Source organism: Ranitomeya variabilis, chromosome 1 (genome assembly GCF_051348905.1).
Source record: "Ranitomeya variabilis isolate aRanVar5 chromosome 1, aRanVar5.hap1, whole genome shotgun sequence".
NCBI classification, from domain to species: domain Eukaryota; kingdom Metazoa; phylum Chordata; class Amphibia; order Anura; family Dendrobatidae; genus Ranitomeya; species Ranitomeya variabilis.
Window position 1 is genome coordinate 855206380 of NC_135232.1, and position 13581 is coordinate 855219960.

Here is a 13581-nt window from a genome sequence, read left to right on the forward strand (position 1 = left end):
GGTGTCCAATCCTTCATTCCCTATCGGTAGGGCCTTCCTCACCCCATTTCCATCCCGTTGAGAGTGTGTTGTGCCGACCGCTGACCGACCCCTGTTGGGTCGTTATATTTCGTGATAATATGTTTAAAAATAACCAACAGCATATTGGATCTATGGAGTGACTGTGTCGGACTATAAGTGTAAGTGGCCCTTTTTGGCCAGATGTCTGAGAACTATGTTCATGTAGACAGGGGATGTGCTGCTGACAGCAGCCATGCAGTATGAGAGCAGAATGATCGTACTGACAATTGGCTCTGTTCTGATGCCTTAACTTGGTCTGTGTGAATGCAGCATTAAGTAGTCCATTGGAGCTCGTTTATAGGCAGGAATCGCTAACTGCACTGGTCAGATGACATACCTGTTTGCTTTATTCACAGTTTTCTGGTCTCCTTCAGGCACCAAGGGTTTCATTTCAGTCAGCCCATAACTTTCCCTACAGATCTGCAGACACATTTCATTCAAAAAGAGACAAAAAGTTGACAACAGGAAAACACTTGTGAATGCCCAAAATAAAAGGAAATCCAACTTCCGAAAAGCAGAGGTAGGTGCGGGCATGCTTGCATAATTGTGGACATACAATAACATACTGGGAAATAATAACTGATCTTTTCAGAGGGCACATTTTTTTTTTCTAATAAGAATGTCAGAATTTTACACCGAAATGACTGAAACCTCTAAACTCAAACGGCATCTAGGCATGTTTGGGCACGCAGTTCATGGAAAGTAGTTTCGATCTATCCCTATATTTTGATAATTTAATTTACAATCACTTAGTGTATAAGAATTTTCTACAAATTATGTAGGTGTCAAAAATATTACTTTGGCAAAATTACATTATCCATAATATACAGATTAGCAAAACAATTTTGTGTCTACTTACTGTAAAATTAAGGCAGAATGTCTCCTCAACATCATCTTCAGGGTAGTCTAACAGTTCTTGAAGACTCCTAGAAAAATAAATTAAGTGTTAAAAAAATAAAATAATAAAAGTGATGGTTGCTGGGAAAAAGACAGATTTACTTAGGATAACAGCACAAAGTATGTATATGAAATGTGCAAAAACGAAAATATGTCCTGCAATTCCTTTGATCATCTTTTCCTCTTATCCATCGAATCTCTCATGGATCACGTACAAATGAAAAACATGACTGATAATAGTACACAATTTTTTTTTAAATATATTTCAATAAATCAGAATACGGAAATTGTCTTTTCAGATAGGAAGAGGACTAGAACTCCAGTGTCACCTTGGAAATAGCCATCCTAAAAGTCAATGTCGACCCTTTAACGAGCCTTGTCACGTGATTTAGGATAAAAGCTGAACCAAAATCTTAATTTGCAGACACTGTTTCGGGGTACTGCCCCTCGTCAGTGCAAAAGTGCAAAATCTGGTTTGGATGTGTGAGAGGTGTCTGACCGGGATCCAAGGGGTAACGTTTCTTCTTGCGGAGAGTCACATGTCAAGGCTGGCATGCCAAGGTGAAGAGACTTTAAGCCCAACGCAGAGGAGCATTGCAAAGCTTAAAAGTTTCCTCACCTGCCTGGCTTGACATGTGACTCTCCACAAGGAGAAACGTTACCCCTTGGATCAGTCAAACACCTCTCACCGAGCCAAAAAAAATGTGCACTTCTGTTCTGCAAGGCTAAACATTGACCATTCTTCAATCAAGCTTTGTAGGGTGCAAGTATTTACTAGGAAATAATGTCAAAGTATGGCACGGATCTGTTTGTCTGACATTAAACTACAACAAAAATGTACATACTCGCTGTGCCAAGAAAAGGAATATAAAAGGGGATCAAAATCATTGGAAGATTCACTTCCTAATAATAATCTTCATTTATATAGCGCCAACATATTCCGCAGCGCTTCACAATTCAGAGGTTCATATACAGTACAACAGTCACGAGTAAGGCTACTTTCACACTGGCGTTAACTGCATTACGTCGCAATGCGTCGTTTTGCCAAAAAACCGCATCCTGCAAAAGTGCTTGCAGGATGCGTTTTTTCTGCATTGACTAACATTAGCAACGCATTTGCGACGCAATGACACACGTCGCAACCGTCGTGCGACGGTTGCGCCGTGTTGTGGCGGACCGTCGGGAGTAAAAAACGTTACATGTAACGTTTTTTGCTCCCGACTGTCCGCTTTTTCCGACCGCGCAGGCGCGGCCGGAACTCCGCCCCCACCTCCCCGCACCTCACAATGGGGCAGCGGATGCGCTGGAAAAATGCATCCGCTGCCCCCGTTGTGCGGCGGAGACAACGCTAGCGTCGGGAACCTTGGCCCGACGCTAGTGTGAAAGTAGCCTAACATAGTTAAAGATAATACAATAATTGAAGTGAAAATAATGACGACTCTGCTTGTAAGAGCTTACACTCTACAATGAGGTGGGGGTGACACGTCCTTATTTACAATGATGGTCCAGCCACCTTGAGGGAATGGGGGATAGATAAAGGCTGCATGAGCTAGTCGCCAGCCAATATTCATTGTGCTTTTGGGTGTGGTGGAGTTTGATTGAGAATTATGATCAGAGAAGTAGAGAATGGACTATATATAAAAGGACTTTGATTAGAGAACGTGATAGGCCACCTTAAACAGAAGCGTTTTTAGAAAGCACCTAAAACTGTTTAAGTTGTGGTTCGTCCTAATTTCTTGGGGTAGAGCATTCCAGAGGATTGGTGCAACTCTAGAGAAGTCTTGGAGGAACGGAGAAGTGTGGATGTGAGTCGAAAGACGCTTGTGGAGTGTTATGAGCGGGTAGGCCGATAAACAGAAATGAGGGGGGTGCCACCCTGTGGAAAGCTTTGTGGGTGAGAACAAGCAATTTAAATTGGATCCTATAATGTAGCATAATAGCAGCTATTCAAGTAAACTTGGACTTTTAAACTGAATCTGTTACCAGATTTTTCCCACCTGATCTGAGCGCAAAATAATGTAGAGATAGAACCCCCGATTCCAGCACTGTGTCACTTACTAGGCTGCTTGCTGTAGTTTTGATAAAATCAATTTTACCAGCAGGAGATTAATCACGCCCTTCATGCAATTAATAGCCCTCTGTGTCTGTACTTTTACACATACTGGTTTGTGACCGGTTCATGCAGCATTACATGAACACCCCATTTATTACATTGATGACCTGACCGTACAATACAATCAATTGTTACCATCCACCTTTTGTGTCTCCCCTTTTCCTCATAGATTGTAAGCTTGTGAGCAGGGCCCTCATTCCTCTTGGTATCTGTTGTTTTATGTGATTATTAGTGTTGAGCATTCCGATACTGCAAGTATCGGGTATCGGCCGATACTTGCGGTATCGGAATTCCGATACCGGGATTCCGATACTTGCCGCGTATCGGATACCGGAATCGGAAGTTCCCAGATTCAAAATGCAGAAATTCAGCCAATGAGAATGATTTCAAGTGTGGGCACATCCTGTTCAGCATGGAGGGCATGAAACTACTGGCATGGCTGTGATTGGCTGCTGAAATGATGTCATGATGCAGTTTAAAAGTCGCTGGCGCCATTTTGCGATCACTCTGCTGTGAATTCAGTTAGTGACAGGACGCTGTTTGCTGACTGAGGGCCAGTTTAGAGATAGCGATTTGCTTCTTTGTGCTTTCCAAAGGCTAATTTAGCAACCGCTGTGTTCACCTACTATTCACCTTGCTTTTGCCTTGTAGCGCTGTTTTCACAGCGATCTGCAAGGTCTGTGTGTGTGTGTGTGTGAGTGCAGCCCACTCTCTAGTCTGAGTGCAGCCACATAGGCCATCCATAGCTGGTTGTATTCAGTTCAGGGAGGGTGGTTCATTGCCTCATACTGTCCTTTTTTTTTTTTTTTCCAAGTAGTGTAGTCTGCTGCTAATTTATTCAAAAAAATCCTATTAGTGTCTTTCCACCCGTCTCCAGCTAATTTGTGGAAAAACACTAGATAGGATAACGTAGAGGAGGGTTTTTGGGCCTTGCAGCGCCGTTTACGGCTGTCTGCACGGTCTCCGTGTGACTGCAGCTCGCCCTGTAGTCTGTGAGCAGCCATAGCCTGGTTGTCTCCAGCTCAGGGTTCTTCACTGCATCATACCGCCAAATCAATTTTCATTTTGTTTTAAGTAGTGCAGGCTGCTGCACATTTTTGCAAAAAATTTCTATTAGTGTCTTTCCACCCGTCTCCAGCTAATTTGTGGAAAAACACTAGATAGGATAACGTAGAGGAGGGTTTTTGGGCCTTGCAGCGCCGTTTACGGCTGTCTGCACGGTCTCCGTGTGACTGCAGCTCTATCCGTTGTCAGTTCAGCCCCCAAAAAATAAATAAATAATAAAGTTCACCAAACACACCAGTTACACCACTTTACATTTGTGTAGGCCACATTAGCTCATATTAAAGTCTAGTCCACACTTTAGAAAATTAGTGTTTCTTATACCTGTTAGGAGGAGTTGTTCAGGAATAAGCACACAAAGCCGTTAGTACTTTTCTGCTTATCTTTATCAGTCAACCAAGATGAAGAAGGCAGTGAGTAAGGCACGTGGGCGTGGGCGCGGAGCAGGGAGGGGACGTGGGGATTCTGTGCCTGCTGCGGGCACCGGTGACTCATCAGCACCCACTTTCACCAGGCAACAGTCGTTCATGCGCAGCTTTGTCTCAGAGCGCCGTACACCGCTGCTGCGCGAAGAACAAATTGAAGCCGTTGTCGGATGGATGGCAGCTAATGCATCAACTTCAATTAGTGCCACATCCTCTCAGACACAGAGCACTGGAGAGCAGCCATCTGTCTCTTCACCACCTGCCAAATTGCCCAGGCAGACAGAGAGCCCAGGGCAGGAGCCGTCTCTACTTCTGTTCTCTGAATCTCTTGGCTTGGAAACAGGGGGCCAGCCAAGCAGCATTGGAGAAATGGAAGAAGAGGCAGGGTGCAGTGATGCCCAACAGCTTTTTCTCTCTTCCTCTGAAGAGGCGGGTGGGCCAGTGGCTCCGGTCACCACATCGCAGGCCGCATCAGCTGATGATGACACTCAGGTGCCACTTACTGGTGCGTGCTCTGCTGCTAAGACTACCCAGGAGGAGCAGTTGGGGGCAGAGGGTAGTGTAGATGATGAGGTCCTTGACCCATCTTGGCGTGAGGGACAGGAAGGTGGTGGGAGCAGCTCTGAGGAAGAGATTCCCCGTACGGCCCAAAGAGGGAGAGGGAGGGGGAAGACTGCGGATCCTGCAGCCTCCGCTTTGGCACCCGTTAGGAGCATGTCTCTTCCAAAAGCCAAAAAGGGCGCTCCCAAGACTTGCAGTGCCTGGTCCTTTTTTGACACAGTTGCAGATGACATTTGCTATGTCAGATGCAAGGTGTGTCATCAAAAAGTCAAAAGAGGTCGAAATGTCAGCAACCTCAATACCTCCAACATGTGGAAACATGTGCGCACCAGGCACCCGGCGGAGTTAGAAAAACACACTGAAGAGCTAGGCCAACCAACAGCGGCAGCTACCACCTCTTCAGCTCGTGTTGCCTCTTCCTCCAGCTCACACGCAGCTGGTTCGGCTTCCTCCCAGGATCGCCGTGGAAGAACCTCTGGCCCTGTTGTCCAGAGACCCGCTGTAATTCCACCCGCAGCACCACTTTCCCAGTCATCCACACACTCCCAGCCCAGTCTACAGCCATCGGTAGTACAGGCATGGGAGAAAAGGCGGCCTTTCTCGTCAAACCACCCACGAGCACAGGCTCTGACTGCAGGCATTGCCAAACTTCTGTCACTGGAAATGCTGTCATTCAGGCTGGTGGAGACTGACAGCTTCCGTGACTTGATGTCATTGGCAGTCCCACAGTACAATGTGCCCAGCCGCTTTTACTTCAGCAGGCAAGCCGTCCCTGCCCTGCACAAGCATGTGGAGGGACACATAAAACACGCGCTACTGAACGCCGTCAGTAGCAAGGTCCACCTCACCACCGATGCGTGGACCAGTCAACATGGACAGGGGCGATACCTTTCCCTCACTGCCCATTGGGTTAATGTCGTTGAGCCAGGTACAGACCATGCGAGTGGCGCAGGACGTGTCCTGCCCACTCCAAGGATTGCAGGAATCCATTCTGTACGCATAGACTCCTCCTCTTACACCAGTTCCTCAGAATCATCGCTGCAGGAGCCGTCACAGTCCACCTCCACATGGACCCGTGATGAACGTGTACCTGTTACGACCGACATGAGCACAGCCGTGGCCAAACGTCAACAGGCCGTCTTGAAATTAATTTTTTTGGGGAATCGTAGCCACACAGCGCAGGAGCTCTGGAATGCCATCAAGCAGGAGAGCGATGTGTGGTTTGTGCCAGCGAATCTCCAGCCAGGCATGGTAGTGTGTGATAATGGCCGAAATCTGGTGGCAGCTCTGGGCCTCGGCAACCTCACTCACATCCCATGTCTGGCACATGTGCTCAATTTGGTCGTGCAGAGCTTTTTGAGGGACTATCCGGATCTTGATGCACTGCTGCACAAGGTCCGCCTAGAGTGTGCTCACTTGCGGCGTTCCAGCACGGCAAAAGCGCGCATTGCGGCTCTGCAGCGCCGACACCACCTGCCGGAACATCGCATCATATGTGACCTACCTACCAGGTGGAATTCCACGTTACATATGTTGGAGCGGTTGTGTGAGCAGCAGCAAGCTGTAATGGAGTACCAGCTGCTTCAGGCGCAAAGAAGTCGCAGTCAGCGCCGTACAGACTTCACAACCACAGAGTGGGCCACTATGAATAACGTCTGCCAGGTTTTGCGTCCCTTTGATTATTCCACGCGGATGGCGAGTGCAGATGATGCACTAGTCAGCATGACTGTCCCCCTTATCTGCCTGCTTGAAAAATCACTGCAAGCGCTAAGGGATGATGTTGTGGAAGAGGTGGAGGACGAGGATTCACCATTTCCATCATCTTCTGGACAGTCAGCGCCACGTGGTTCCTCACAAATGCGTAGGCAGGGGACAGTTTGTGAGGAGGATGAGGAGTCAATGGAGGAGGAAGACATCCGTCCAGAGGAGGGAGTTACACAATTGTCCAGTACTCAGTGTGTACAGCGAGGGTGGGGTGATGACGAGCGGGCAGAGATCACGCCTCCAGCAGGGGACAGCGTTTCTTGGGCAGTTGGCAGTCTGCAGCACATGGTGGATTACATGCTGCAGTGCCTGAGAAACGACCGCCGCATCGCCCACATTCTCAACATGTCTGATTATTGGGTGTTCACCCTCCTCGATCCTCGCTACCGGGACAACGTAGAAAGCCTCATCACACCGTTGAACCGGGAGCGAAAAATGCGGGAGTACCAAGACACACTGGTCAATTCCATCATCTTCTCCATTCCAACTGAGAGAAGTGCTGCTAGTGCATTCCAAAGCAGCTCAGTGCGTCCAGGCAGTGGTGGAGGCTCTGCACAAAGAGGGAGCAGAAGCAGTGCCTCTGCCCAAGGCAAGACCAGTATGGCCCAACTGTGGCACAGTTTTCTGTGCCCCCCACAAAAGTCTACACCATCACAGACGGCTCCAGTCAGCAGGAGGCAACGGTTCCGTCAGATGGTGACAGACTACATGTCTTGCCCTCTTGCTGTACTCCCAGACGGCTCTTCCCCTTTCAAGTTTTGGGTCTCAAAGCTGGATACATGGCCAGAGCTAAGCCAGTATTGCATTGGAGGTGCTGTCTTGCCCTGCGGCCAGTGTATTATCGGAACGTGTCTTTAGTGCTGCAGGTGGTGTACTAACTGACCGTCGCATGCGACTATCCTCCGATAACGTTGACCGGCTTACTTTCCTGAAAATGAACAAGGCCTGGATCTCGCAGGAATTTGCCACTCCTCCTCCTGATTAAATAATTAGGTCACTGTATACGTTATCCAGGTCTCCTGTTGTGTTCATCTTTCTACCACCTGAACTGTAATTCCTGGGCTCCAACACCGCCAGTTGAGGCTCAGAAGTGTCGTCTGCACAGTCAAAACATACGACCCAGTGTTATTGGGTTTCAGTAACGTCAGCTGATCCCCAGCTGTGTAGCCGGCAATGTGTCCTGCGACCGCCACGCTGACACAACAACTGAAATGTAAGGGAATCTGTCCCCCCCCCCCCCAAGGCGTTTGTTACTGAAAGAGCCACCTTGTGCAGCAGTAATGCTGCACAAGGAAAAGGTAGCTATTTTTGTTTAGCTCCTTGCACACGCAGAACTTAACACTTATAAAATGTGTCCACTGATACCGTAAAACCGTCCCGGAGGTGGGACTTTCCTTCGTAATATGACGCAGCACAGCCGTCATTCCTACCCCCTTGGCGCCGTGCCCAGGCTCCTCAGCGTTGTTTGATTCCGTCCCGGAGCCTGCGCTGTTATGTTATCCCGTGACCAGGCACACTTAGCGCTGCCCGTCTTCTGGCATCATTTGGTGTCAGGATGGCTGCGCCTGTGCGGCCGTGCTGGCCGAGAGCCCGCCTCGCAGTGTCTTCTGATTTAATCCCACTGGGGGCCTGGGATCCATGGACATGCGCAGTGCATATCTGAACCTCCACCTCTCACTCATCTCCCTATGGCTTCTTCAGACTGTTCGGTGTCAGCTGGTCCCTAATAGCATGCCACGGCCGTGACACCGCACAGTCTTAAGAAGCCGTAGGGAGGGGAGTGAGAGGCGAGGATATGCACTGCGCATGGCCATGGATCCCAGGCCCCCAGTGGGATTAAATCAGAAGACACTGCGAGGCGGGCTCTCGGCCAGCGCGGCCGCACAGGCGCAGACAGCCTGACACCAAATGATGTCAGAAGATGGGCAGCGCTAAGTGTGCCTGGCCACGGGATAACATAACAGCGCAGGCTCCGGGACGGAATCAAACAACGCTGAGGAGCCGGGGCACGGCGCCGGGGGGTAGGAATGACGGCTGTGCTGCGTCATATTACGAAGGAAAGTCCCACCTCCGGGACGGTTTCACGGTTTCAGGGGACACATTTTATAAGTGTTTAGTTCTGTGTTTGCAAGGAGCATGATGAAAAGAGCCACCTTTTCCTTTTGCATCTTTTGTGCTGCACAAGCTGGCTCTTTCAGCTACAAACGCCTTGGGGGGGGGGTTAAAGGTTCCCTTTCGACTTTCTCAGGCTTCGGCCTACATTGTGTTCCTCTGCTTTTCCACCTGTCCCTGGGCTCCAACACCGCCAGTTGCCGTCCAGAAGTGCTGTACGCACAGTCCCAACAGTCGCTCCTCTGTTATTGGGGTTCAGTAACGTCAGCTGTTCCCCTGCTGTGTGTGTGGCAATCCCTCCTACCTCCTCCTACCTCCTCCTCCTCCACCTGTCCCTGGGCTCCAACACCGCCAGTTGCCGTCCAGAAGTGCTGTACGCACAGTCAACAGTCCCTCCTCTGTTATTGGGGTTCAGTAACGTCAGCTGTTCCCCAGCTGTGTGTGTGGCAATCCCTCCTACCTCCTCCACCTGTCCCTGGGCTCCAACACCGCCAGTTGCCGTCCAGAAGTGCTGTACGCACAGTCAACAGTCCCTCCTCTGTTATTGGGGTTCAGTAACGTCAGCTGTTCCCCTGCTGTGTGTGTGGCAATCCCTCCTACCTCCTCCTCCTCCACCTGTCCCTGGGCTCCAACACCGCCAGTTGCCGTCCAGAAGTGCTGTACGCACAGTCAACAGTCCCTCCTCTGTTATTGGGGTTCAGTAACGTCAGCTGTTCCCCTGCTGTGTGTGTGGCAATCCCTCCTACCTCCTCCACCTGTCCCTGGGCTCCAACACCGCCAGTTGCCGTCCAGAAGTGCTGTACGCACAGTCAACAGTCCCTCCTCTGTTATTGGGGTTCAGTAACGTCAGCTGTTCCCCGCTGTGTGTGTGGCAATCCCTCCTACCTCCTCCTACCTCCTCCACCTGTCCCTGGGCTCCAACACCGCCAGTTGCCGTCCAGAAGTGCTGTACGCACAGAGCCAAACACCTCGCCAATGTGTTAGTGGGGTTCAGCACCGCCAGCTGTTCCCCTGCTGTGTATACGGCAACGTGTACTGCGACCGCCACGCAGGCACAACAAGTTAAATTTAAGGGAACCTGTCCCCCCCCCCCCAGGCGTTTGTTACTGAAGGAGCCACCTTGTGCAGCAGTAATGATGCAAAGGGAAAAAGTGCCTCTTTTCGTGGTGCTCCTTGCACATGCTGAACCTAACACTTATGAAATGTGTCCCCTCACAGCGTTAAACCGTCCGGTAGGTGGAACTTTCCTTTGTCGTGTGACGCAGCACAGCCATCATTTTTACCCCCTTGGCGCCGTGCGCCGCCTCCTCAGCGTTGTTTGAATCTGTCCCGGAGCCTGCGCTGTTAGGTTAGCCCTTGGCCATGCACACATTTTGCGCTGCCCGTCTTCTGACATCATTTGGTGTCAGGCTGGCTGCGCCTGTGCGGATGCGCTGGCCGAGATCCCGCCTCGCAGTGTCGTCTAATGTAATCCCACCGCGGGCCTGGGATCCGTGGCCATGCGCAGTGCATATCCTCGCCTCTCACTCCCCTCCCTACGGCTTCTTCAGACTGTGCGGTGTCAGCTGATCCCTAATAGCATGCCACGGCCGTGACACCGCACAGTCTGAAGAAGCCGTAGGGAGGGGAGTGAGAGGCGAGGATATGCACTGCGCATGGCCACGGATCCCAGGCCCGCGGTGGGATTACATTAGACGACACTGCGAGGCGGGATCTCGGCCAGCGCACCCGCACAGGTGCAGCCAGCCTGACACCAAATGATGTCAGAAGACGGGCAGCGTAAAATGTGTGCATGGCCAAGGGCTAACCTAACAGCCCAGACTCCGGGACAGATTCAAACAACGCTGAGGAGGCGGCGCACGGCGCCAAGGGGGTAAAAATGATGGCTGTGCTGCGTCACACGACAAAGGAAAGTTCCACCTACCGGACGGTTTAACGCTGTGAGGGGACACATTTCATAAGTGTTAGGTTCAGCATGTGCAAGGACCATAATTAAAAGAGCTAAGTTTACCTTTTCCAGCATTAGTGCTGTACACAATGGCTCTTTCAGCTACAAACGCCTGGGGGGGGGGGTTAAAGGTTTCCTTTCAACTTGCTCCGGTGCAGGCTTCGGCCTACACTCCGCTCCCCCTGCTCCTCCTGCTGACCCTGGGCTCTAACACCGCCAGTTTTGGCCCAGATGTGCTAGCTGCACAGAGAAAAACACCAGCCAATGTGTCAGTGGGGTTCAGCACCGCCAGCTGTTCCCCTGCTGTGTAGCCGGCAACGTGTCCTGCGACCGCCACGCAGACACAAGAACTGAAATTGAAGGGAACCTGTCCCCCCTCCCCCAGGTGTTTCTATGTTTTACAGCCACCTTGTACAGCAGTAATGCTGCATGTGTGCAAGGTGGCTCAGAAACGTATTCTCCTCGCACATGTGGAACTGAAAACACGTCTAAAATGTGTCCTCTGTGTGACCATTTAACCGTCCCGGTGGTGTGACTTTCCTTTGTAATGACACGCTGCAACCCCTTTGGTAGCGCTGCCCGTCTTCTGGCATCATTGTTTGGCTGCCTGCGCCTCTGCGGCCGCCCTGACCCACACAACGCCCCTCGGTGTCTTATTTCTTGGGACTGCGAGGGTGTGATTGATGGGCATGAGCAGTGCATCACTTCGCCTGTCCCTCATCTCCTTCCGCCTTCTTCAGACTGTGCGGCTTCATGGCCGTGACATGCGATAAGGGATCAGCTGACGCCGCACAGTCTGAAGCGGGTGTAAGGACCCGAGTGTGAGAGGCGAACATATGTGCTGCGCCAGGCCATGAATCCCAGCCCCGCAGTGTTTTAACAATGTTAAGACACTGCGGGGCTGGGATTCATGGTCATCGCGAACCGCACCGGCCGACATTAAATGATGTCAGAAGATGGGCAGCGCTAACAGCGCTAGGCCAGGGGATAACACGACAGCGCAGACTCCTGTACAGCAAATAACAACGCTCAGGAGGCTGCACCCAGCACCAAGGTGGGATTCTTGACATCTGTGCTGCGTCTCATTACAAAGGGAACTCGCGCCTCCAACACAGTTTGACTGTATAAAGGGCTAAATGTTATACGTGTTTCATTCAGCGTGTGCAAGGAGCAAAATTAAAAGAGCAACCTTTGACTTGTGCAGCACTACTGCTGCATAAGCTGTGGCTCTTCTACTTTGTAACCCCTGAGGGGGGGTTAAAGGTTACCTTTGAAATTGGTTCAAGTAGGCTTCGGCCTACACTCTGCTCCCCCTGCAGAGCCCGGGCTCCAACACCGCCAGTTGGGGCCCGGTACTGCTAGCTGCACAGAGCCAAACACCAGCCAATGTGTCAGTGGGGTTCAGCACCGCCAGCTGTTCCCCTGCTGTGCAGCCGGCAACGTGTCCTGCAACTGCCACGCAGGCACAACAGACCCAAAGCTGCCGCCAGTGCAGGCTTCGGCCTACACTCTGCTCCATCTCCTCCTCCTGCTGACCCCGGGCTCTAACACCGCCAGTTGGGGCCCGGTACTGCTAGCTGCACAGAGAAAAACACCAGCCAATGTGTCAGTAGGGTTCAGCACCGCCAGCTGTTCCCCTGCTGTGCAGCCGGCATCGTGTCCTGCAAAAGCCACGCAGACACTTGCTCTTGTACCTTCTGCTCCCCATCCTGGTTCCAGTACCGTCAGCTGGTTCCGGGCAGAGCCTTTGGCTTAGGTGCCTCCCTCTGGGTATCAGAGTTCCACCAACGTCAGGTGGTCCTTGGTAGTGCTTTCAGGCATGGGTACCTCCTGCTTAGTAACCGGGTTCCAGTAACGTCAGCTGATCCTCGGTAGTTCCATTGGCTCTTGGACCTTCGGCTACCCATCCGGGTTCCAGCACCGTCAGCTGGTTCTCGGCAGTGTCTTTTGCTCTTGTACCTTCTGCTCCCCATCCTGGTTCCAGTACCGTCAGCTGGTTCCGGGCAGAGCCTTTGGCTTAGGTGCCTCCCTCTGGGTATCCGAGTTCCACCAACGTCAGGTGGTCCTTGGTAGTGCTTTCAGGCACGGGTACCTCCTGCTTAGTAACCGGGTTCCAGTAATGTCAGCTGGTCCTCGGTAGTTCCATTGGCTCTTGGACCTTCGGGTAGCCATCCGAGTTCCAGTTCCATCAGCTGGTTCTCGGCATTTTCTCAGCCTTCTTGTACCTTCTGCTACATTTCCAAGTTCAAGAGACTAAACACGATGACCCGGAAGACCACCCCTAAGATGACGACGACACCAGAGACGACAACCACCGTGATGACGACGACCCTGGAGACGATGACCCTGAAGACCACCCCGATGACGACGACCCCGGAGACGACGACCCTGAAGACCACCCCGATGACGACGACCCCGGAGACGACAACCCTGGAGACGACGACGACCTGGAAGACCGAGAAGCAGAAGAACAAGAGGCTGCAGAACAAAGCGCAGAAGAACATTAAGCATAACACTAGATAGCAGAGCAAAAAATATTATCTAAATTATAAGCAGAAGAAGACTAAGCAGTGTATGGGGGTGAGTCCGTTCCTCCTCGTGGTGCCCCTGGATAAAGCCTGATGCTGCAGGCCAAACTG

The 13581-nt window shown here is 51.3% G+C and overlaps 1 protein-coding gene across 2 annotated transcripts in view; it reads right to left on the reverse strand.

The window, feature by feature from the left end:
- HERC3 (HECT and RLD domain containing E3 ubiquitin protein ligase 3) overlaps positions 1 to 13581 on the reverse strand; it is a 151065-nt gene that overhangs the window by 21636 nt on the left and 115848 nt on the right. For both annotated transcript variants that reach the window (XM_077277010.1, XM_077277018.1), the window contains 2 exons: positions 920 to 986; positions 398 to 480 (listed from right to left, as the gene is read on the reverse strand). In XM_077277010.1, the coding sequence (XP_077133125.1) occupies positions 398 to 480; positions 920 to 986 (150 nt within the window). The remainder of the gene's footprint in view (positions 1 to 397; positions 481 to 919; positions 987 to 13581) is intronic.